At 41.9% G+C, this 25,722-nt stretch overlaps 1 protein-coding gene across 1 annotated transcript in view; it reads right to left on the bottom strand.

Annotated features, from left to right (window-relative positions):
- Positions 1 to 5: 5 nt before the first annotated feature.
- LOC103769271 (mediator of RNA polymerase II transcription subunit 13-like) overlaps positions 6 to 25,722 on the bottom strand; it is a gene marked incomplete at its 3' end in the record, with an annotated part of 145,211 nt that continues 119,494 nt past the window's right edge. The window contains 12 exon segments of the mRNA XM_008936492.1: positions 6 to 162; positions 2,121 to 2,326; positions 5,461 to 5,681; positions 9,198 to 9,297; positions 10,625 to 10,749; positions 11,163 to 11,268; positions 13,005 to 13,227; positions 15,253 to 15,469; positions 15,472 to 15,971; positions 19,227 to 19,331; positions 20,180 to 20,342; positions 25,295 to 25,486. Coding sequence (XP_008934740.1) covers positions 6 to 162; positions 2,121 to 2,326; positions 5,461 to 5,681; positions 9,198 to 9,297; positions 10,625 to 10,749; positions 11,163 to 11,268; positions 13,005 to 13,227; positions 15,253 to 15,469; positions 15,472 to 15,971; positions 19,227 to 19,331; positions 20,180 to 20,342; positions 25,295 to 25,486 — 2,315 coding nt within the window.

Here is a 25,722-nt window from a genome sequence, read left to right as displayed (position 1 = left end):
GGGGTAGGGACGGAGAAGCGGGGGGTGGCCGGGGAGGGCAGGACTCCAGCCCCGCTGTTGCTGGCCGGGGCGGCGCTGTTCAGCGCCACCGGGGTGTTCATCTGAGGGGTGCTCATCTGGAGATAGTCCTGGTCGGCCAGACTCCCAACGCTAGGCACATTGCTGAGAGACAGAAACCAGAAACAGTCAAAATGCCCTCAGACTGCTCGGGTGGGAAGATCGATTTTTGTCAAAACTGCTTTTTAAATACCAAGAGAGGGCAAAACCTGAAAGGATTCACAGCAACTGCAGTAAAAGATGGACAGGCATTCTGCTCTGAAGCTCTTACTCACATCTCTCAACTAAAACTGTGATTCCCATCATGAACACACCGTTGTTTCTTATCAGTATAACAAACCAGCATCATCCCAGGCACTGAGTCCTCCTTCAAGATTATTCTCATGGCCTAAAACTCAAAAAGCTCTTGAGAAGAATCTGTAGCTAAACCATCAAGTACAGATTTTAGGATATTTGTAACTCTTTACGGGAAAAGAGAATTGTAGTTGTTGTTTTAAACACAATTATCTGTAAAGAGATAGAGATCAGTGGAAATGAAGAAAATACTGCAGGGGCATAGAAATCTGACTTTATTTCAGAAATCAGCATTTTAAGCAGCTATCAGAAGTCACACATGTGGCACATACAGGATATTGCCTCATGGTGGTACAAAACTGGTAACAGCATTTCAGACACTAAAAATGCCAATACTCATTTAGGATTACACAGTCTACAGCACAATATGATACGTTCCATTACCAGCTCTTAGCCCAGTAAAGCTAAGCATCATATTTTTGGGTCATCTCCTGTCATGACTGGTTTTTATTCCTCTGTTTTTGCCATTTTCTGCAAAATGTAAGAGACCACAGAACAGTCTGTGAATTCCCATGAGATCTATCTTCTCTTTGGAATGACTCATATCAAGAAACAGGAAATGTGTGCCCAATCAAAAGAAGACGATCTTAATTTTTCTCTTTCCAAGTTGCAAATAAGCTGCTCATTTTTCTTGAGGTGTGTTCATTACATACTAGGGCAAGGAAAAAAATGTAAGAACTCAAGGAGTCTCTTGATAAAGGAGGGGGAAAAGGTTTTTTTTTCATATTTGTGTCTTCTTACTGTGTATTTTGTGTTATTTAAACAGAGTGCTACATTAATGCTCACATATCATTAGTGACTTGAAAAGAAAAATAGTGAAGATCTTATTCCTTAGGATCATGTGATTACTTTGAACTTTCTCATGTCCAGCTGAAAGCAAGAGAGGAACAGAAAAATGAGCAAAGGTTTGAAGGAGCTGTGAATCTGAAGCATACTGAATGCCTCAGACTAAGAGGAAAAGGTGACCTAGAAACCTCGATTGGCAATCACCACTCCGTCAGAAGCCTGCAGTAATAACCTTCACTCTAATTGGATTATATCAAAAATGAAAGGGTTTTTTTTTCCCCCCAACAAACACCTGAAATTAATAACCAGCTCAGGCCTGGTGAATCAGTTACCGTTAGGAAAAAAACCCTGAGAATTAAATTGCTCCCTAGGCACTATCAAGGGTTTACAATTTCTTTTTTGCAATTCTTTGGAGAACACTGAAGGATCCTTTGGAGCTGGGAAATGGCTGAAGGATTTACAGACTGATTTAAAGATACAGACTGCTTCCTCCACAAGTGAATGCAGTGCAGCAGAAGACCTTTGTACTATTCCTATGCCTTTTAAGAGGCTTTATTAATTAGTGGTGTAAATTCTTGATAGCTTTCGAAGTCTCCAATAACAAGTTTCTTCCCTAAGCATAGCTAATTTCTGAGATCTGGGTCAGGAATACAACCTTTTAAATTTAGTAGCAGTGTTTGCTCACAGGTGACATACTGTAACACCACCAACTTCCAAAAGCTGTTTCCCAATTCCTGCGTTCTTACTGTCAGAACTTTTTGGATCATGGGCAAGGACAAATTTAAAAGGTCTAAAATACATTTGCAGGTTATTTTATGGTTCTGGTGTGTAGTAAAGCTCTGTTAATCTATGCAAACGTTTTAACTAACAAACCACTTTAGTCACGGGCATTACAAAATAATGTCCTACAAGACTGTACTTACTTGTAGCCATCCCTAATGAAAGTGGCTGCAGGCGGCAAAGGAAGTTGTTCAATTTTAGGAGGAACAGCCCAAGAAGGCCTGAAAATGCAGGCATCTGGTATCTTCAGAGGTAGGAGGCACTGGCTTGGCAGCATCTTCAGTGGAGCAAACAAGGAGGAGCCCACAAAAGGTTGAAATGATGGAATTTTGTGCACGTACGAAAAATCCTGTAAGATCCAAGTGACACCGTTTACAACACTGTGGTAAGGCTGCTCTTTAGCTAGAGAGATTTATTTCTAATTAAAACCTATGCTGCTATTTGAACCTTCTACAACTGCCATTTTTTTTTTCCCCAACATTAGGTATATTTATTCACTCTACAAAACATTCAAGAGCAGTTCCTTCAAAGAAACTCAGCTGAGGCTCCTTGCTATGCTGAGGTGCTCTACAACTTTCATATCACTACATTTCACAGTTAGTCTCATTTAAGACAAACTACATCTGAAAAGTGACTAGTGTATCATGACATTTTCATACTACCTGGCTTTAAGCAGCTAGTTTAGGCACTTAAAAGATTGATCTTTGCAAAGCTTCAGCACGGACAATGGAGAGAGAGGCTGAGTCACAGCATGAAGAAACCCCAGGTGCCTTAAGTCAGTCTCTCTGAAAAACCCCCACACTGGGGATTAATATGATCCAAGTAATAAGACATGGACACCTTATGCATGCTAAATAATAAATATAAACATATAAACAAGCCAGTAAATATAGTATTAAATCCAAATGACGTCTAGTCAAACTGGACTTGCATTGACTGGCATGGTTGTTTGTAGAGAATGATGACAAGAACTTCAGCCAGAGTTTCCAGAGCTATCCTGAGCTTCTTTCAGAAGAAAAGAACTAGTCCTTTTGAGGCACTACTGCAAAGTAAAAGTCATTATTAAAATACCAACAGTAGTCTCTCTCAGAATGTCAGTATTTAACATCTCAGGTGTTGGCATTTTTTTCCCTTGCACCTTGTAAAGCATTGAGAGATGGGAAATGTGTGGAGTACTATCTTCTGCTGCTGACACTCAGCACAAGGAAGCTACTTACATGTTCTCAAAATGATTAGCAATGGGTTTGGGTGCTTGTTTCCCCCACTGGTGTACATGAGCAGCTGTGACACACTTAAAGGCAAAGTAAACTGTGCTGCTGGAAATGTTATCAGGCAGAATTCAAATATGTATTTTAATACTCCTAAAATGATTGCGAGGGAGATTAAAATATCTTCAGTATCAATGACACCCTAAAATCTGTCCCCACTCAAAAACTTTCAGCTCAGCAAATTCCAATACAGATTTTCTTTCCAGGCCCAAATTATGCCAGTCTTAAGCAAAGAGTTTATGCACAAATAGAAGAAAAAACCCCAGCAAGGTCTGTGGCAAGGCAAAGTCTTACAAATCTTATAAAAAATATTTCAGAATCCTATAATGGTGTGGGAATTGGTGGCTGCAATAACTAGGCAAGGCAAATGGACAGCTGGATTTCAGCAAAGCCTCTAAGATGGCTTTTCTCAGCATGGCTTCAGGTCATGAAGTTGGGATAGAAGAAGAGATCTTGCTCTAGCACAGCAGACACGGTCCACAGGCCCAGCTTTCAGGTGGTCAACTGTCTTCATGAGGAGCACGTGGGTAACTGACTCCCTTACACTTCTGCACAGTCTCTAATTCTCAACAGAACTGTTTGTACAAGCTCTGGACCAGCTCAGGCCCTTGGCAGGCAGCAGCTTAACTCAGAGCCCCGGGTCTGACTGGACACACTCATGGAGACATAACCCCTGGATGCCACAGGCTGCCTCCCTTCCTCCTGCCCCTGGGACAAAACTGAGTGTTTTTACAGAGGAAGCCACCCTGTGCCTTGCCTGTGCTTTACTGTTGGTCTGCCTAACGTTTACTATTACTGCCATGCAGGAAAATTTACTAATTCACAGCTAAGCCATTTATACTAAGATCAATTTATAAGGCAGCATTCTCTGGTTGATATAGAGCCACTTCTTGTCCCTGCATCTGCAAGTGCTCCATCTTCCTGTGTACAGCTCCCTCAGCAATGCAGATGCATTAAAAAAAAAGCCTTGGGATAATTCCAACATCCACAGGAACACCAAATGAGAGGCAAGAAGGTGGTGTTGGGGCGGGGGGAAATGGCTGTTGAAATAGAAGGAAAAGGCACTAGGAGATTAGGCAGGCCTGAAGGGGAAGAATTAGGCTACAAAATCAAGGGTTGGGGACTACCAGGAAGACAGAGTCACAGTGTGTACCTCCCTTTTTATTACCTGCATACAAACAAGCTTGCTGCAGAACAAGGTGATGTGTATTTCTACACAGAAATATGCATTTTTAAATTAAAAAAAAAACCCTCAGGCTATAAGCATGGAAATATGATAATGATAACTTCTGACAAAAGTGATAAGAATTGGCTCCCAAAGTTAAGCAATGCAGAATACACCCCAGCAGGCAGAATGATTTTCTCTTACCTCTTAACCTGTGCTGAAGATGGAACAATGGGATACAAACCAATGTACACCAGGTGATTATGTTAAGTCTTTTTATGTGATGCTATGGCAAAATGGATACATCTGGAGATGTAAAGTTGGGGAGGCAAGGACTAGTACCCAGCACCAGAGTCTCCAGTTAAAAATAGTTCTTTACTCAGATATACCATAGGACTCAATATAGGAGTAACTATGTGACATTACCTGACCTGTGTTATACAGAAAGTCAGATAAGAATGGTTCCATCTGGCCTTAAAACTTGTGAAGTAACATCAGCTGAAGAAGAAACAGAGCAAGTTCAACCCCTGGGCTTTCTCAGAGATTTTCAACCCTAACCAAAAAAGGCAACATTTCAGAGAGAAAAAGGCAGCCTTCCTACATGCATGATTTTATCCTAGCTGCATCCCCAGGGACTGGCAGCAGGGAGGGGCTACACATAAAAGGTGCTACAGGAAAATTATCTGAAGAAATAAATCACAGAACAGCTACAACTGTGAGGGTTATTTTTTTTTTTCATATATGCACATTATTTGTTAGGCATAGGGCTCATTTCACATACATTATTGCTTCTCTCCTCAGAAGACCCAAAACCATTACAAACATAAAATTATGAGGAGAAAAATACCTATAGCTAATATTAAGGAAACAATTAAAGAGCTCTTTTACTAGAGAAGATTTTTTTTTCCCAACTAAGGACTGATATGTGCTTTACATGGATCCAGTTCATCTGTGGAAGTGATCTGCTACAAGCACGACATGTCACTTGTTTATAAAAATCAAAACACACATAGATGAGATAATAGAAATACCACATCTTTGGCACGTTACCTTAATTTCTTCAGGTTTAGGGCTGCCTAATCCATCTTCCACCTCCATTTTAAACTCAGTAAGCTGTGCTGGAACCATGTTGACCATAGGACTTTCCATCATCCCCAAGGTAGTCACGGTCTCCGAACTTACTCCATCTTTGTAACTCATGACTGGGGAGAAGGCAGGGTGTTGTTCTAAAGAAGGTGGTGTTGGGAACATCCTCTGGAGATCTGCCACAGCTAAATATGATGAAAGAATGCACTGTTAATCAGTAAAATACAGATTCTCAAGGAAATCCAATAAACCAGAAGAGATTGACTCAACACTACCTCTTATTTCATCCGCTAAAGCCTCCCAAAGATTCTACAGACGTTACTAATTCTGACACCAGTATAAATCTAGATGAAAAGTTAACTCCTAGGGATAAATTCCAAAAATTCTGAGGGATACTTGGCAAGCTTATTGTTCAACAGAAACAACAAACTGGTAGCTACACAGATTCTATGCACAGTAGCAGCAACAACGAAAAATTTTGTAGTAGAAGAGATTAATTGCCATGAACGCAAAGTTCACCCCAGCAACTGTTACTAAGGAGATCCAGAGTAGCTTCTTCCCTCTCTCAGAGCTGATTCCAAGCCCTGAAATGGGAGGCTTTGGGAATCAGTGAGCACTTAGCTGCATTTTTCCACTGACATACAGTCATTGTAGTCTCATTTGGTCCATAGCGACCTCATCCCTGAAGAGTAGACAGGCCCCTGTTGCTAACACAAACACAGGCAGTTTTCCCTCAGCATCAGACTGCCAGGCACCCAAAAGTGACCAGTGTCAGAGGAAGCCACAAAATTATCATTCTGCATCACAAGACATTAAGCCAGGAAAATCCTTGAATTATGCCTCAGCAAATGGATGCAATGTAATCATCATCATATCTAGTGCAACACAATCAAACAATAATCAGAACAAAGTCTTGTATTTTCTCCCCAGCTACATTCTTTTTCCTTGTGGCTACCAACTTCCACATTTATTTTGCTTAAAAATCAGAATATATGCTATCTTTTCCTGACCTGAATTAGGAAGAGATACTCTCTGGCCATAACTATCACTCTGTTAAATTCATTGTTAAAATACCCAAACTAGAGAACGGTAAATTCCTCTAGATGTCTCTTCTTAAATACTTCTTTTTCTGATTGACTAAATGCCCAATTCCACTCCCACTCCTATCCATCCATCCAACCCCAGCTGAGAGGACACAAAGACATAACTATGGCTGCCTAAAGTTCTGGAAAATTCATAAGTAAATACAAATGGATTTGCAATTAGTAAACACTGTGTTGTGGAAATCCAAAGTGGTGAAACAGCACTACTCTCAAAAAATAATTGGAAAAAAAAATAGAAGTAGGTGATGGAATTAAAATTATATATAGTATACCAATACATATGCTAACAGCATGTTTTAGTAGGATGCTGGAACCTCAAGATATGTCTCCACTCTGCCTTAACAGAACCCAAACCTGAATTTCCTTCTTTTGTGCACAGAAATTAGATGGTCTATTCAATTCTTAAGACAAAATGAAACAACTCAAGTAGGTGAAGTTGCCTCCAAATGGTAGTTTTGTTGGTAGTAACAGTCAAAGCTGAACCCAAAGTCTTTCACCACCTGGAGTAGCAAATAACAGGCTAGGAATTATTCCCACTCAGTTCTGATTTTTTTTTTTCTTTTTTTTTTTTTTATCCTTTCCCAGTCTTTGAATTTAAAAAACTTCACTCTGATACAGGATAAATTAATGTTGAAAACAGGGTCAGAAGAATGGAAAAAACTCTTTTGCCACCCAATGCTAGTAGGAAATAGAACATAATATAATCTTCAGGATTAATATATACAAAATATAATGTATATAATATAATCTGCAGGATGCCAACTGGATTCTGTTTTTCAACAGAGAGAAGTTTGCTTTAGAAACTGGAGAAAGGGGGGCAGGAAGGAAGGTTAAAATGAAACATGGTCAGTAGGACTTGATCATTATGTAGAAGGCTTTTCAGTTGCCAGCAGATACCTCCACAGCTGGTGACAAGGTGAGAGCTACAGAACAGAAGTGGAGTATATCTGTTTAACTCCTTTCACACAGCTCCATAATGTATCATTTTCTCTTACTCAAGCTCTCTCCAGTTAGCAAAATTCTGCAGTGCAGATTCATAAAAAAATTTTAATTACAAAAAATCCCCCAACCCTACAGCAACAGGCTAACTGTCATCACTCATTTTCATGTGTGTCATGGTTGAAAAAGCTTTGCATATTTTAAAAAGCTATGGATCAACTAAACCTGTCAAAATCCAATCTCTGTACACTTCAGTCTTCTGCATTTGAGTAAATCAGCACAGCTTTTATGGGTCCATAAAACTCTGACTCATCTCCTTCAGACTGTTTTTTTTTCTTCTCCTCAATTTGTTCTCATTACCAGCTCAAGTTAATGAGAAGGCATTAAAGAATGATTTGCAGAGAGATGTGATTTCTGCTTATAGAGGCCACAAAAATCAAACATTCTTCCTCCTCATCACTAAGACATTTGTAATTCATAACTTGATTAGTTAGTATTACACCAAAATTTCTCAGCTTCCTCCTCTCACACATCCACACATCTCTCTGATCTCAAGAGAAATGCCACCTATATAAACAGAACCATAGGAAAGACCTCTGAGATCATCCCCCAGCAGTGCCAGCTCCCCACTGCCCCGTGTCCCTCAGCAACACATCTCCACAGCTTGGAAACCCCTCCAGGGGTGGGGACTCCACCACTGCCCTGGGCAGCCTGGCACAGCCCTGGACAACCCTGGCAGGGAAGAAACTATCCCTCAGGTCCAACCTAAACCTCCCCCGGCACAACTTGGGCCCTTTCACCTTGTCCTGTCGCTTGTTCTTTGGTAGAAGAGCCTGACCCCCACCTGACTCCAGCCTCCAGCACCTTGTCAGGTGCAAGAAATGCCAGCCCATGTATCTCAGGCAGTACAAGCCATCATTCCCAGGAGCTGGTGGCACAGTTCTTATAAAAAAGCCCTACTGTTTTAATGTTTCATACATTTTCAGCATAGTAAATTTACTTTCTAAGTTTCCTGCACTCTTGCAGCCTTCCTTGTACACGAGCAGTGCCTGCACAAGCATTGCTTCTGCCATAACCTGTAAAAGGAATACAACGTGGCTCCAGTTAGAAACTAGTTCTTCAATTTTAATCATGCACTTCCACATCTAGATTAAACCCTGAAAGTGATTTTAGCCTGAATTTGTCAAATGCTGAATGCAGTTTTCTTCCAAGACAGGCTGCACCATAATGGCCAATTGGTAAGTCACAGCTTTAAATTCTCTGAATTCTTTAAAAAGAGTTATTTATACTCTTTAGAGGGATATGGTAATGGTGTGACTGAGATTAAACACTGAACTGAGAAGAGTGGATAGCTTTTAAATGAAGATCTGTAACAAATCCCTCCCACGCTTCCAATCCAAGACAATAATGTCAAAAGAAGAGCATCTCAAATCTCAGCAGGCACATTAAAACCTGTACCTCTACATTACCATCCACTGTTTTCATTAAAATCTGCTTATCCCCTTTTAATATTGGCACCTGGTAACTGCAGAACAAAAGCAGCACACGACCTCTTAGTCCTGAAAAAGTGACTTTGTAAGCCTCCTGCAAAGAGGCCGTGTGGTAGCTGTGAGGAGATTTTAACTGTCAGCATGGTGCTAACCAGTCGTTGCCACTCACTTGGTGGGTAAGGAACTGCTGTTCTGCCATCCTTCCCCACGGGGCGTTCCTCAGACCCTGCTGCAGGCAACTTGGAGGACCGAAGAGCTGGTGATACAGCCTAAAAGCAGAATAATCACATACAATATTAAAAACAAAAAAACCCCCAAATATTATTATTCGTAATCTGTTAAAAATTCTGAAAGCTCTCTGAATGAGAATTTACAAGAAAGAAAAAGTGTACTTATTTTCTCCCCTTTTTCAACACCAAAAGAAAAAAGATCTTTGAAATATCTGCCTGCCTGTACCCCTCCCAGATATATATAGACATAGACATATAAGCCTTAATAACTATAGGCACGTAACTGATATTGAAAATGTTATCACAAACACTGAGCTTGAAACCACTGTCACTACTTAATACCATGTTTGGACTACTCTTAACTTCTCTACTGAGAAGACTGAGCAACAATTTCATAAACAGGGGACACCTCAACACATACAAGTTTTAAGACAGGAAAAATAACAGGTTTGTCCAGGCCAACTTCAGAGAAAAAGGTAATTTTTTGTATTTCTGACAGACCAGTGCTCTCGTAGATTTGTGACATGTTAAGTGCAGTTTGTGTGGAATCAAAGAACAGGGAGAAGTGGTAAATAACTTGGTGGACTTGGAAAGTACTGCCGAAAGCCAGATGTTAGACTTTTAAACGCTATTACCTTCTATCAGCCAGTTTAGGATCACTTTCTGTATCGTTCTGGCTGTATCAGATTAAGCTTAAAAATAGTAATCATTCAAAGCTTCCCTTTTCCATGTGTCTTTTTTTTTTTTTCCTGGTAATTGAAGTAAATCTGCTTTTCCTTTTCTGTTTCCTAATATTTCGATAACTATTCCTTCTTTGCACTGAAATAAACTGCTTGTAGGCATAGAAAGAAACATGCTTCAGAGAATTACTCAGACTCAGAAAGGTTGAATTCATTTTTCTTTGGGCAGCTTCTCAGACAAGGTGAAAGATCAAATCCCGTGTTAATGAAACTAGGATCTTTTCTGTAACTCTCAAACACTGACAAGTGCTAAGGACACAAACCCAGATGTAATACATGTAAAAAGCAGCTACATTGCTTTTGAGATGGAAGGGTTCTGATAGCCTGGCTATGCAGTGCCTGAGTTGGCACGTTAGCTGCATACAGGTTCCCCTCATGACTGAAAAGCTGTAAGACAACACAAGCTTTGATGGCCCCCAAGTGATCTCCTGACTTACACATAGTGATGACTCCCCTCTTTGATGGATCTCCTGAAAGAACACCTCACTTTGTCAGCAACTCTTTCCAAACCCAAGCCTGCCTACCTGGAGACTCTCCTATCTCCTAGGGAGCATCGCTCCCCACTAGGATTCCATCCTCCTCTTTTTTTTTTGTTCTACAGAACACTCAGTCCCGTAAAAACTTACACCAAGCTCATCTTCATCTGAATTATCAAAGATATTATCTAGATCATGAAGCGACGGTGCCAGATCTGTCACCTGTGTGAGGCTACCAGAGCCCACTCTGCCTGCAGCATTGTCTTGCCGGGTATCTGTCAAAAAAAAAAAGGGAAAAAAACACAGGAAACATGTGAGCCAAGGCAAGAAACACAAAATTGCCTTTTTTCAATTTTATTTCCCACTCTAAAGAAGGAACAAACAAGCATCACTGAGTCCCCTTTTCTATGATGTAGCCTAGAAGTAGCCTTGTAGTCAACTTCTGAGCAACACTGAAGGTCAATCAGGAAAGACTGAAGGTATCTACTGCTCAATTTTAATACTCTAAAAACAATTAAGTAATTATGTTACTACAAAAAGGACAAGCAGAAGCAAGTTTTTTTCCATCTCAGAAGCTGTCTATAGCTCTCACGTTACAGTAGAATGTTCAGTGTGATTTCTTTCAGATTTCATTGCATAGCTTTGAGTATTTTAGCTCTGCAGAGAGAATTAAAGAGCTTTCACTCACCGGTCTTAGGAGCAGAACTGAAAATAGACATGGCATCTTTTCCATCAGGAACTGGTGTAGAGTGACCCGTTGTGGGAATTTCCTTGGTACCAATTCCATCTTCTGACTACACAAATAAAAAATCCAAGAGTTTTTAATGGCTGTTAATTTAAGCTCTGTAAGAACAGCTGTTTTCCTATGTCAAGTCAAACTCAAGGCTCTGGATTAAATGCTTTGAGAAGCAAAAAAAAAAAAAAAATTAAGAAGGGGAAAGAACAGAGTTCTCTGCTGTTTATCTACGTACCAGGAAAATATGAAGTAACTTTGTGTATGGTTTACAAAGGATTCCACACATTGGTTAACTTCCATAGCCACTACAGATAATTAGCCACCTCAGTTTCTCCTGAAAACCCATCTTCTAGAATTTTAAGAGTGGTGGCTACTTGCAGAAAAGCAAATCAGTAGCCAGACAGTGACACAGCTCCATAATGGACAAGATACATCTGAAGTATCATGCATACAGGGCAGGTGATGAGCAAAAAATGGTGATCAAATTGTCTTCTTCCACATACAGAACACCCCAAGGAAATGTTCAAACCCAATCCGAAGGCTACACTAAAATTTTGCCCAAGGGAAGAAAAATAAACTTGGGCTGGAGACATCACAGAATCATCAAGGTTGGAAAAGACATCTAAGATCACCAAGTCCAACCATCAGTCCGACACTACTACAACCACTAAACGATGTCCCCAGGTGCCCCATCTACACATTTTTTGAATACCTTCAGGACTGGGGACTCCAGCACCTCACTGGGCAGCCTGGGCCAAGGCCTCACCACTCTGCCAGGAAAGAAATTCTGCCCAAGATCCAACCGCAACCTCCCCTGGCACAACTTCAGCCCATTCCCTCTCATCCTATCTCTGGTTCCTTGGGAGAGAAGACAAACCCCCATCTCACCCCAACCTCCTGTCAGGGAGCTGTAGAGAGCCAGAAGTTCTCCCCTCAGCCTCCTCTTCTCCAGACTAAACACCCCCAGGTCCCTCAGCTGCTCCTCACAATCATGTTCCCCAGACCCCTCCCCAGCTTCGTTGCCCTTCTCTGGACCCGCTCCAGCCCCTCAAGGTCTTTCTGATCCTGTGGCACCCAGACCTGCCCCCAGTGCTCCAGCTGTGGCCTCCCCAGTGCCCAGTCCAGGGGCACGATCCCTGCCCTGCTCCTGCTGGTCACACTGTTTCTGATCTTGGCCACCTGGGCACATGTTGGCTCATGTTCAGCCCTTTGCCCACCAGCACCCCCAGGTCCTTTTCCTCCAGGCAGTTCCCAGCCACTCCTCCCCAAGCCTGGAGTGTTGCCTGGGGCTGTTGTGACCCAAGTGCAAGACCCAGCCCTTGGCCTTGTTCAACCTCACACAGTTGACCTTGGCCCTCAATTTGGTGTCACTTGTGAACCTACTGAGGGTGATCTGAGCTTTGCAGTGAGGTGATAGCTCAAGCTGAAGCAAGAAAGGAAAAAAAAAAGCCCAGAAAATTCTTACATCTCTACAAGTGAAGATAACACTCAAAGTATTTTATTGCCTTGCTTAAGTCTGGAACCTGCTTCTGGTCAAGCTGAATAGAAACACACAGGAAGCACCCCCCTTGCAAGAGGAATGTTTTCATACCCAAACAGGTTCAGAGGGATGCCAGCAAATACCAGTTCAAAAATACCAAAGTGAAACAAAGTTTTTATCCTGTGCAGGAAAGAAATAAACCATCTCTCTGATTTTGACCTGTGTCTTCCTGAGGGCTGAAAGCAAATACTGTGCTACAGTACTAGAAGCCCAGTGAGAACATTAATGATAAAGACTCTGGATTTCCATGTTACCTTGTTCTTCTTCAGAGGATCTTTCTCAGCCCCAAGTTTGCATTTTTTATTGCCAGTGAAGCTGTACTTTATATCACCATCTTCAAAAGTGTAAGGATCACTCGCGTCTCCCAAGCCTTCTCCAGGCTGCTGGATGAGTGACAGGGGGTCAAGATAGTTCAGTGTCTGCACTGGCTTCTGCTCTTCCAAAATTTTAAACCGTTTATTAGGTTGTGCTAAGAGCCTGAAAGGAAAAATAAACAACCAATCAAAACCATCACGAAGCAAACCCAAAATACCTTCACAGCAAAGGAAAGTAACAGCTCTTGAGATCTGGAGCTGTCACACACAAACACAGCCCCTGTCTCACTCCATCCTCCTTAACCCAGCAGAAATATGGGGTTTTTCCTCAAATAAAGGATGCATTTGCCTAAATTTAGTATTAAACAGTGTACTGTTTTAAGAACTACTTTGGGACAATGAAAAAGAATTAATGTTGTCATTATATACATCAAAACACCTTGAAGTACACATAACTTTTTGAGCCTAGCAAACTCCATTGTAGTTGCCAATAATCAATGTTGTCATAACTCAAAACTTACTCCTCAATCAACTTTAGCTTCTACATTTGTATTAACAAATTTTTGATACATTTTTTCTATGCATCGTCAGAATGCAGAAAGTAACTTTCAGGCTGGCATAAAATTAATTCATATTTTCATGCTAAAGTTAAAAATAAATATCTTTGTATAACAGAAAATCCATCTTTAAAAATATAAAGGAAAAAAGAAACAGACAGCTAAAAATTCCTTAATATTTAGGTAGTTTATGCTCTTCACTGAAGAAGACATTTCTGTTAACAGTAGTTTTTCTATGGTAGCATTGACATGAGATGAGCATTTACTCTTCCCTGTGTACAGCCCAGAGAGACTGTTGGGGTGCTCAGCTCCAGTCCTGTAGAGACTGAAGTTAACAGTGGAGCTTCTGGCCATTTCAATAACCTGACAGTGGGCTTACAACAGAGCAGCATTATCCCACAGTATCTTATCAGCTACTACTACAGGAAGCCTGGTATGGGGCAATTTTAACCCCCCCCCCAGTTGGATGAGCCACACTGAAGTGCCTCTACAGAGCCAAGAACAGAGTTTCACCCAAACCCCAGCATTTATGTAGCTGGGAATGTGGCACAACCATACACAGATGTTCTTTCTTTAAGTGATCAAAAGATGTAAGCTTAATGAAACCCTTATATTCGTTCAAATTGGTGTCATCACCATAAAATCATAGGATGGCTTAGGTTGGAAGGGACCCTGGAGACCACCTAATCAACCTCCCTGCCATGACCTCTCAACTAGACCAGGTTTCTCAAGGCCTCATCCAACCTGGCCTTGAACATCTCCAGGGAGGGGCATCCACAACCTCTCCAGGCAATCCAGTCCAGAGTCTGGTCACCCTTGGACTGAAGAACTTCGTCATAAGATCCAGTCTAAACCTACTCTCCTTCAGTTTAAAATTATTCCCCCTTGCCCTGTCACTGGACACTCTTGAGAAAAGTCCCTCTGCAGCCTTGCAGTTGCAAGGTCCTCCTGGAATCTTCTCTTCTCCAGGCTCAACAATCCCAGTACCCTCAGCCTATCACAGCAGAGATGCTCCAGCCCCTGGATCAACTTTGTGGCCCTCCTCTGGACTCATTCCAACAGATCTCTGTCCCTCTTACAGTGGAGACACCAAAACTGGATGCAGTAACTGAGGTGGGGTATCACAAGAGCAGAGTAAAGGGGCAGGATCACCTCTCTTGATCTGCTGGCCACACTCCTCTCGGTGCATCCCAGGATGCGGTTGGCCTTCCAGGCTTCTCATCAACCACCACTCCCAAGTCCTTCTCTTCAGGGCTACTCTCAACCAGCTCTGCACCCAGTTTGTGATTGTGCCTGGGATTGGCCCAGCCCAGGTTCAGGACCTTGCAGTTTGACTTGTTGAACCTCCTGCAGCTTGCACTGGCCCATTTCTCAAGCCTGTTAAGGTCTCTCTGGATATAGGTTACAAAATATTTATCAGTTCTTATAACATCCAGCAGAAAACTAGATATGAAGAAAAGAGGGCATACCACAACAGCACATTTCTAGTGAAGTGTTTAACGTTGGCTCTAGTTTACCTCACGTCTGATGCCACAGTGAAGCCTTCTACTGTTCCAGTTTCAACTGCCAACAGAGTCTGGTCATGCTTATCATTCAGCAGACCCTCCTCTCAGATCCCTTGGCACTCTTACCTTTTCAGTGCAGTGCTGTCCGAGTTCATTTCCACCTTGGCATCGTATCTCTCACACGGGAGATCTGGTGGCCTGAACTCCAGGTCGTCACTTAACGGGACATTATAGGCCCTCCACATGTCTGGCGACTCATTGTTCTGGATTATCCCACAGTATAATGCTGTCTCACTGACCTCTGCCATCAGAGGCAACCTCTGTCCAACCAGGACTGTCCTACCGCCGGCCCGCTGCCATAGAGTGCTGGGTTCACTGGTACAGAAGGTGGGTCCAGGTTCTCTGCTTCCTGACCTCTGGGCTGAGGGCTGAGCGTGGGAGGCAGAGGGGAGGTGGGGGAACGGGGTGAATCCATAGGATTCATACTCATTGGCTTGCTTGGGTTTCGAGCAGGTAGAGAGAGCGGCTTCTCGTATTTTCTGGAACTGGGGACTTCTAGAGAGGGCTCCATGCCTGCCAGCCCCAGCTTCTGCCCCGGCGTGTCCTGCTCCATGCATAGCTCTTCAGTCACAGAGGGTCGATGGTGAAATGGCATCATAGGCCTTTTTTGCAGTTTATCTCCTTTTTCCTGTCTCTCTGCTGTTTTGTGCTTTGAGGAGGCGGGAGGTGGCAATGCTGAAGATGAGGAGGAGGAGGATGATGATGTTCCCACGTTGAATCCCGGCTGATTTATCGTCGGGGGACGGCTGGAGCCAGCAGCACAACGCTGTTTGAAAACCTTGTGCCTGGAAGCAGAGGCAGAAACAAGTCACTGCATGGTCTGTATGCTTATCTGATCTAATGGAACAAAAAGAAAACCCAACCCAAAGAAGAGCATTGAGAAATCTGGTGTCTGTTGCTGATCTTCTGACAGATTCTGGGATGGTCACCTGATCCAGACCACACCGTTCCAGCCAGATAGGCCACTGACCTATCAAAGGCTAAATGGCAGTCTCCAGAAAAGAACATTTAAAGGAAAGATTTCAGGTTTATAAGAGCTTGCTGCTGCTCAGATGCTGCTTTCAGTACCCTACAGAAAGATATCCTTCCAGCTAAAGCAACTACTGGGGAACTGCACCACTGTGCTTGCACACTCCTCAGCATCTGCTACCCAAGACACAGATTGGAATCAGTTTGGTTGTGTTCACAGAAGCTGGATCACATGGCTGGATGCTTCCCTGGCAGCTTCCTCCTCTGTATCAGATAAGGAAAAATAAGGACAGCTCTAGTTCAAAACCAAACCAAACAATAAACCAAGTACCAACTGATGAAGGAAGCTCAAATACCTATTTTTAAATATTCAAAACCAGAAATGCAGTAACATACAAACTTAGCAGGGGCTTCATATTTTAATATGGCTTTTTTTAATTTGTATCCAGTATCTTCGAGACTGGGAAGCACAGGACTAAATTTCAGTACTTAGGGTACTGCTAAACAGTATTTTCACCATGTAATTTATAGGCTCCAAGGATGTTACAACAGGGATATCTATATTTTAGTGGCATTTCTTGTTTGGGGTTCTTTGTTTAGTTGTTTGTTTGGGTTTTTTAAGCTAAGCAGAAATGGAAAGATGTCTTGTGCTTAATATTTATACCTGTTTAAAGTTAATTGCCATTTCCAAATAAATCACTCCATCCCTGGGTTTTTTTTTTTTTTTGTAAACAACAATATCTAGGACAGCAACAAAAGCTTTCAAAACATGTAATAATAGGCTTTTTACTCACAAAGAAAAATCACATTATTGCAAGGAAAGTGGGCTACCAGATTGAAGACAACAAATTCTGCTTTTCTGGCTTATCTAGGAAAACATCCCAGTTTTACAGTACACAGCAGCTGTCAGATGGTACAAATACAACTTCTTGCACTCACTGCCTCGTTTCCCTGTATCCATCCATGTTGTCTGATCTTGCCCTGGTTTCCTTTGTGGGCTCTGCTGTTACCAGGACATGCTGCAAATTCCCTGCTGCAGCAGATGGTCTGTAGCTGCAATCACCCAGAACGTGGAGCTAATGCCCTAGCAACTGAAGATTTGCCTTAAGCATGTTCTTGTAACATTTCATTGACTTAATTCTCCATCATTCACTGTACTTTAACTGACCACAGAAAATGATTTCAGACATTCTCTTCCTCAGCACACAAAGTGGGTCTGCAGAAGATTGGATTTGATGCTGACTACCAGACAACCCTTTAAGACTCTGTATTTAAGATCCCACCTAGACATTTCTATTCTCATTTATAGAACATGTAAAATGGGGACAGCAATGACTGAAATAATCTCTGTATGACCACAGCTGACCAGCTTCTGCAGCTATACTGAGAATTCTTATTGCTGTGTGGAATCAGGCACCACCTTCATTTTAAGGATAACGTTTTGATTTTGCTGTTTACTAACTCTGGTATGATGTAGGTGTAAGAGCCAGTGTGAAATTGGAAATGCAGCTGAACCTATCCACAGAATCAGGTTTCTGTTGTCCACTATTGATTGCCTGTGTTTTCCAGGCAAAGCTGGGCCTCAGTTTTCCATGGGAAACACTTGGCACCCTGACAAAACATCAATCTGTTCTGCATTCTGGAGTAAATCCATACAAGCAACATATAATCAGGGTTTAGTAAAGAGCAAGGCTGCAGAAGAGCAAAACTTTCACTTCAGATACACCACAGAGTTTCCAGGTTGAATCTTCTGCCCTCCATATGATCCACAATTCTTCCACATCCATTTGCTGCCTCTTCTAAATACACAAAGGAGAACTGGCTCCATGAGAAGTCAAACACAAAAGGTACAATGTGCTTCATTCAGTTGCGGACAGTGGACACCTCTGATAACTCTGGAGACTGTGAGAACACCCAACTCTCTACATTTCTCTGTACAGCCAAATCTATACAGAAAGCTCTGCACAGACTGCTGTGGCCAGTCATACTTTTAAGGATTTGGTTAAAGAGTATATTCATTTTACTGTTATTAGCAGTATCATTATTCTCCAGTTTGTCTTGCTGTCAAAAGAAAAACAAAGGAAAAAAACTGCTATGCCTCAAACAGACAAGAATCAGAGACTCATTTCAGCCACACCACTTGCTGTTGACTATTATTTTGGCAAAGACCCTCACTGCAGCTGGGGAAGGGTGGGGGGGACAAGATAGGCAATAAACCCCAAAACTCAGAGGGATTAGGCCAGCACAATCACTGTTCCTGTTTGATCAGATAAAGGACATACTTAAGGAATAACTTTTTTAGGTCACAAAAACATCTTTACCCATCTTATAGGTATATGGAGACCTTAAGAACTAAAAATTTTAGCAGAAGCAGTTTCATGGGACTGTTTCACTGGAAACTGTCTTTTCTAGCCCTGACACATCTCTCTGGTAATTTTAGGTATGGTTAAGCAGAACTGGTGGTGCTCCTCTGCTTTTCTGAGTGAGCAATACTGGAATGTTAAGTATTCATCAAAAATGACAGATAATTTAATTAATTCTTCCAGCATTTCTGATTTTTTTTTTTTCTTTCTTTTTGATCTGTTGACAGTGGATGACCACATTGCAAAACCTTTATATTGTCTTTGGTGTTTTTTGGTGTCTGAAGACTCATGGCAGACTGCCTGGAGGTAGAGAGTGAAGGGATATTAGGGATATTTTTCCTCACTCTCCAAAGAGGGACAGTAGCCCCAGTCAGGATGCTGTTAAACTCAGGCAGCTCCAGCACGAGTCTTTAAAGCTCACACCTCTGCAAAGCCTGAAGGACCAGGTCACTACCACTGAGAAACCTTGGAGTGTTTCTAACCTCCATTCTCTAATCTAGCATCATCTTTCCACTCAAGCTGACTGCTGCAAGTGGCAGTGATAGGAGGTGCATATTAATCACCTGAACACGAGTGATGATCCCAGTGCTGATATTAGAGTTCCCTCCTCTCTCAGCTAAAGCCTAACTCCTTTTTCTAAGTGTATCTCTGCCTGAACTCAGCAGGGCTCTTCCAACAGGATAAATGCTTACTCTCCTCAAAGCTCACCTGGAGCAAGAACAACTGACTCTTTGGACTGGATCCACAAAATCCCAAGAAACAGTGTTGTTAGGACCTTCCTCTTCCAAATTTGCAGTTGTGATTTGGTTCCTCCTGAAGAAGAAAAAATTTATTTCAGTGGTTATAATTTTGTAAAACAAAATTTTAAAAGGCCTATGCATAAATTCACATGTTCCCCTCAAATAAATTACTTCCTTCTGCTTCACCTTTGAAACTGAATTCTGTGTTTAACAGTAGTTCCCCCTATCTCTCTTCAAAACTTACAGTTTGATTTATGTGGGAGGATGGTACCAGCTCTACATCAGAGGTTTGAGCACAAGAAGCAAGAGGCGAGCAATTTAAATTGAATCTGAATATTCTTCTGACATATCAAATGAGGAAATCACATGGAATTAGTGAAAAATAAAAGATTCCAGGGCACACCATGCTACAAATATACTTCAAACTTCCAATAATAAAGGCCTATGATACTAACAACATAAATTTACAATATCCTTGTCAATTGACATTTTAGTCCAAGACATGTACTGTGCTGTGTTACGAACAGTACCCTCAGAGTTCTAAACATCAAATACATACTCTTTGTTCTTCAGTCACCCAACTTCCAGTCTAGTACAACTGGAGCTAGAAACTGCAATCAGTAAACCCGGAAACATCTAGCTGAAGGCACATAAGATAGATTTGTAACCTGAAAGACTGTCACAACGAAGCTACACAACTGCAAAGAGGTTGTAAAGTGTTAGGAGTTCTCAGCTGAACGCAGTAACAAATTTTCTGTGACAGTGCTGTTCTGCATCATTAGCTTTGATTAGTGGGATAAGAATTCTATGAGGAATAACATCACCTAAGGCAAAACTATTACAATTTAAACTGTATGTTATGTGTATATTATGTTTATTAATATCTATTAGAAAACAAAACCATCAGGACTGGTGCCTTACTTGGATTGTGATCTGTTGAGGATGCATTCCTTCCAGACACGGTGAACCATCTGATTGTGAAATTTTGGAGTAATCTTGCCTGATTTCTTTGGACTGTGTACACTGACTGTCCCCTCCTGTACAGCTGAATGGCTCACACTGCTCTGAGAGCATCCACTTTCTCCTGCAATATCAATTAAGCATTAATGTTATATTTGTTCTTAATAGTCACATTTGAGATCTTTTTCCTGAAAAGACTTTCCCTCTTATAAGCTGCTGACTCCACAGATGTCCACATTCACTAGAAAACCCTTACAGCATCATTACAAAAGACCAACTAAGCTACATTTCAAAGCAACACTCACCTAGTTTTTTCACAATTATCCTGGATATTAAACTTGACTTGAATTGTCTTTGGTGAGTTGCTTTAAAGACTAAATTCATTACAATATGGATAATTCTAAAACCATTTAGTAAGAAAAACAATAATTTATGGCGACTATATGAAAGCAACAATCAGTTCTTTACACGCAAGACAAAGCCTCACTGAAGGAATGAATGGATTAGTGTGATGCTGTTTCTTTACAAGCTGCTTGAATTTAATCAAAATTCACTTTGGTAAAAAAAAAAAATAAATCTACAGCTGAGATGTATACTGCTACAGAAATGGCTCAACTCATCAGCAGTATATAGATGTGAGGTTCTCACTAATACTGTATGATTACCACAGAGATAACAAATGAAGACATCACTTCCACATGTAAACAGCCTGAAACCCCAGATGGACAGTCTGGTTCCCTCCCGTGACACAGAAACCTCACCAGCTCCTGTATAAGCAGATGTTTCTTTTTCTGCTCTAAAAGGTGGTTTTGGTTTAAATCACCTCAACTCTAAGAGTCATCTTTACAGAGGCCAACAGTAGAGGGAGCTTCAGGCTCGCTTGGGCTGGCAGCCGAGCAGCACTACTCTGTGCTGGGGCTGGGAAAGTAAGGAGGGAGATGCTGCATTTTAACAAGGTCAGATCAGTGTACAGAACACTTTGTCCTCCTGCCTGACGCAGCTGAAGAAGCCTCAGGAATGAAAGGCTGAGAGGAGTGGCTGCTGCACATCGCTGCATCTAACAAGGGCCTTCTGCTGGGTTCTGTTAGCTGCCTTTCAAAATGCAACTTTCACAATGGTGCACAAGCTGCCTAACCCTGTAGCCAATTTGATTCTTCATCCTTATATTATTTTTTCCTCTCGTTAGACCTTCCTCAATTCTCTTTTTGTAAAGACTCACAAATAAAAAAGAGGCAGCCGAACCCATAAGCCCCTGCACATACTGTGGCTTGTGGCTCTAATAAATTTATTTCACCAGCTTTCAAATGTTCTACAACATTGGGAACTTGACAGATATCAAACAAAAGCAGATCAAAACTTCAGAATTAGAAAATTTGTCCCCCTTTGCAAGGGGGAGAAGGAATGTGTGTATATGAATGAACAATATGCACACCTACTCATCACAGATGTCAACAGCAGGACAGTTAAAACTGCCCAGGTGAAAAAAGGTAAGATGGAAAAGGCAGGACAGGAGGTATGAGAGGATAATTAAGGAGCTATCAGAGCTTTCAAGTTCCATTTGAGTGCATTCACTATTATCTACCATAATATTTTTATATTATTATAGGGTTTTTTTTAAAAAAATGCTCATGGGATAACATGAACTACAACTTCCCAACAAAACCATTTTATTCTCACGCAGTGACACTCATTTTTATCCGTGAAGATCACTGACAAAATACTGGAACACACACAAATAACTCTATCAAATAAGGGTGTAAACACTGGAGGACACAGCAGCCACCCACCAGAGGTCACGTCCCAACCCCTATGGTCTGTTTCTGCACAAGGAAAATGCCACTCCCTACTTCCAGCAGCCATTTGTTTTGTTACATTGAACACAATCACAGAAAATATGGTTGAAAGACACCTGAAGGGATCCTCTAGTCCAGCCCCTGCTTCAGAACAGGATCAACATATTTGATGAACCTGTTTTTAAAAAACAACCAACCCCCCTGAACCCCAACAACTCGCCCACCCTTCTGCTAATGGCCATTCTGTCGCTTCCCACCAGCCCATTTGTTCCAACACTTCATTTATCCTTCCTCAAAGTTTTTCCTGTGTTTAACCCACTTTTGCTTTGCTCCAGTTTAGGTTCATTACATACTGGTTGCAGAGAAAAGATTCTTCTTTTTCTCCTTTTATGTCTCTGAAGGCTGTTACACTGTTTCTCCTCCAAATTTCTCTTCTCTAGACTAAACAACCTCAATTCTTTCCATCTTTTCCTGTAGGTCCTGCTTGCAAAAATCTATAATCATTCTCACTGCACTTTTCTGGATTCCACCCAATTTGCCCACATCTTTAAGTGTTCAAAACTGGACGTGGTACCACAACTGTATTTACACTCGAGTGGGGCAGGACTAAAGTATTATTCATGTGCCTCAGTCTGATCCAGTTTATGTATCCCATTTACTGAGTCTGAACTGTGTGACATGTTTTCCCAATCCATTTCTCTGATTTTTGAAGGTCTTTTAAACGGGTGTATGATGTAATATGAAGGAATCCTTTCATTGTTTGCTGGAGAGGCACCCCTCTGATACAGCCTCACAGTGCCCTCAAACAACAGCAGAGATCAAACAAACTCTTGCTGCCAGATTGGAGAGCAGCAGCGTTTTTTTATATTAATAGTTTATAAATAGTCTAAAATAGAATCCCCTTGTGATATTGTACATGTTTAACAGGGATCTGAAAAACATGAGTACAACAGCACATGAAAGTATGCATCAATACTTCAACAGAGATTGTTATTTACAAGTTGATTGTCTTGCTTCAGTTACTAATAAGCCTTTTGCTCATTTTAGCTATCAGTTGCCTTGAAAAACACCATTCAAAGTGAAATTAAACCTCACATTCTCTATTATTAGTAGTAAAATCCAAGGATTTTTTATTGTCTTCATGTACAGGCACTGCTCATGGAGAATTGAATCCAGACAAGTACTTCCATGGCAGTGAGGCCAACAATGATTAGTTTTTGTTGGCTTTGCACCATGATTGATCCTCTTGATGTGACAGAACTATCTAAGAAAGTTTAAACTAGATTGGTAGTTCCTTAGACCTCAGTGAGGGTGTAACAAGGGTTCCTTATCCCCAGTTGGCTGCATAGTCTCACAGAACCTTGCAGGAACTTCATGTCTCCCATATTTCTCCTGCTCTGTGAAATGTGGTAAGCACTGATCAACAAATTCAAAAGCAGTAGAAATTCAAGCAGCAGAAGGTTGTCCAGTGGCAAGTGGTCTCTAATGAATTTGCTAATGTGGCTCAAGGCAGAGAATCTTCTGTGAATTGAGAACTCAGTTCCAAGTAACAGGCATCTGCAAAGCACAAAACGTGCCAGTACTTGTGATTATTAAAAAAGGTTAGAAGGAGAGGCTGAGAAAGCTGGGGGAGGAATCTTATCAATGCACACAAATACCTGACAGGGACAGAGGATATAAGCAGTGCTATCCACTGAGAGGATACATGGTGCTGGGCATCAACAGAAATACAGGAAACTGCATTTAAACCCAAGAGAGAAGGTTTTACTGTGAAGGTGTGGTCAGCCATGGGAATGGAGTGTCTGTCCTTGGAGGTATTCAAAAGCCCAGCTGGACAATGTCCTGAGCAGCCTGCTCTACCTGACCCTGCTCTGAGCAGAAGGGCTCGACAGGACAGTCCCCAGAGGTCCCTTCCAGCCTCAGCTATTTGGGAATTCTGTCAGTACCTGGCATGTCTGTGGAGAGTGAGTTCAGGAGGTGAGACCACCTAGCAAGGGGGAAATCTTTATCTACCCCAAAATGGAGCGGTCAAATTAAGATTTATTTTTTTAAACAAAGTGACAGTTTTGGCTGGGGTTTCAGTTAAGCTGATGTGGAAAGCTGCACATCTTTGGAGGCTTCTAGAAGCAATTGAAAAGAGAAAGTAAACCCTCTAGACAGCCAGTAGGAACACTGTGTCGTCCCAAAAATGGATTCCTGAGCCAGTTTGTGGAGTCCAATGCACACACAGAGCTGAGACACCAGGTTCACTGGGATCCTGGGCAGGATGGGTGCTGGCAGGGTGATGCTGGGGAGCTCCCAGGGCACAGGGACCAGACAGAGGAATTAGACAGGAGAAAGTGAAGGGAAAGTGACAGGGTATCTGCTGGCCCTGGTCAGCAAAAAGCTATCTCCTGGTGCTTGGCCAGCAACAAGGTGTCTCCACAGTGTATCTCCTGCCCTTGGTCAGTAAATTAACTGGTGACTGGCTCATCTCTGTCCTGCTGACTTCATGCCCCTTTAAGGAATGTGTTCCATGGGGTTACAGATAATCATTTTCATTTCTGAGGAGCAACAAGATATACCTATTCATTTCAACAAAGCAAGGTATTAGGGATCTAGTACACCCTCCCCAAACATTTGGATGCATGCCTTTTGAGAGCAGAACTACTACAGATCCAAACACTTGAACAGGGCACACTCTATCCCGACTAAACATGTGAATCACTTGCAAATGCTGCCCAGTGTTCTGTTTGCCAGCTGCCTATGATGCAAGCCTGTGTCAGACCTCATCTGGGAGACCCAGCTCCTTCTCACCAGTCCCAGAGACTCACACGTTTCTTTTGAATGGCCCTTCATCAAAACCCAACTGTGCAGGGCAAAAAGAGTAGCCAGCATTTGCAAATTCTGATTATACCAACATGACTGCTTAGCTAAGTGTGGTATTTCTAGATGTTGACAAAAAGACCTACATACTCTTGTATGCTCGTACCAGGATGAATCAACCCCCTCCTCCCACCCCAACACTTGGAAACCAACACTTCATAAACATAAACACTGGCAAAATCTGTCTGAAGCACTCCCAGGGACCAGTCCCTCAGGTGTTTGCACTACTGCACAAAGACAATGCCCAATTCACAACGTTTTGTTTGAAGATGTGTCTTCTTCAGGGGTGTTTAAAGCATTGGCTTTTGTCACAGACCTGCAGAAAAAAAGTCTGCTCCTGTTCACATACTTATCCTCAGCTATCAAGAGTGATGGAGAAACAAAAGGCTAACTCCAGCCTCTGAAGTTTATTGCTTACCCATAACAGCCTGCTCTGGAGAAGTGGGAGGAGTGAGTGGCATCCCACAGGTACTAGCAGGATCTTTCATGCTTCCAAGCCCCTGCTGTCCCACATTTATATGGCCTCCAGTATTGGCAGCGTTCTGTGACATGGGGATGTCACTCTGGGAGATGAGAACAAAGGCTGAAGGATACACCATCCTTACACCACCTACACAGAAATGGAAAAATGAAAGTCTGAAATACAGCCGATAATATTCACCAGCTTCAGCTACTTGGACTTGTTTTCAATGTCAATTAGACAAAACTTCCTCTCTGCAATATAAAGAGCTAAGGAATTTCACATACTAATATACATCTAAGCCTCTATAACCAGCACAGAGCTGAAACAAGTAGTTTGATACTGTGAATAATAGCATGTGGGATACAGGGAGTACAGAAGCTTGA

This window comes from Merops nubicus, unplaced genomic scaffold, assembly GCF_000691845.1.
Source record: "Merops nubicus isolate BGI_N331 unplaced genomic scaffold, ASM69184v1 scaffold4890, whole genome shotgun sequence".
In the NCBI taxonomy this organism is placed as follows: Eukaryota; Metazoa; Chordata; class Aves; order Coraciiformes; family Meropidae; genus Merops; species Merops nubicus.
This window is presented reverse-complemented; position numbering and strand designations above follow the sequence as displayed.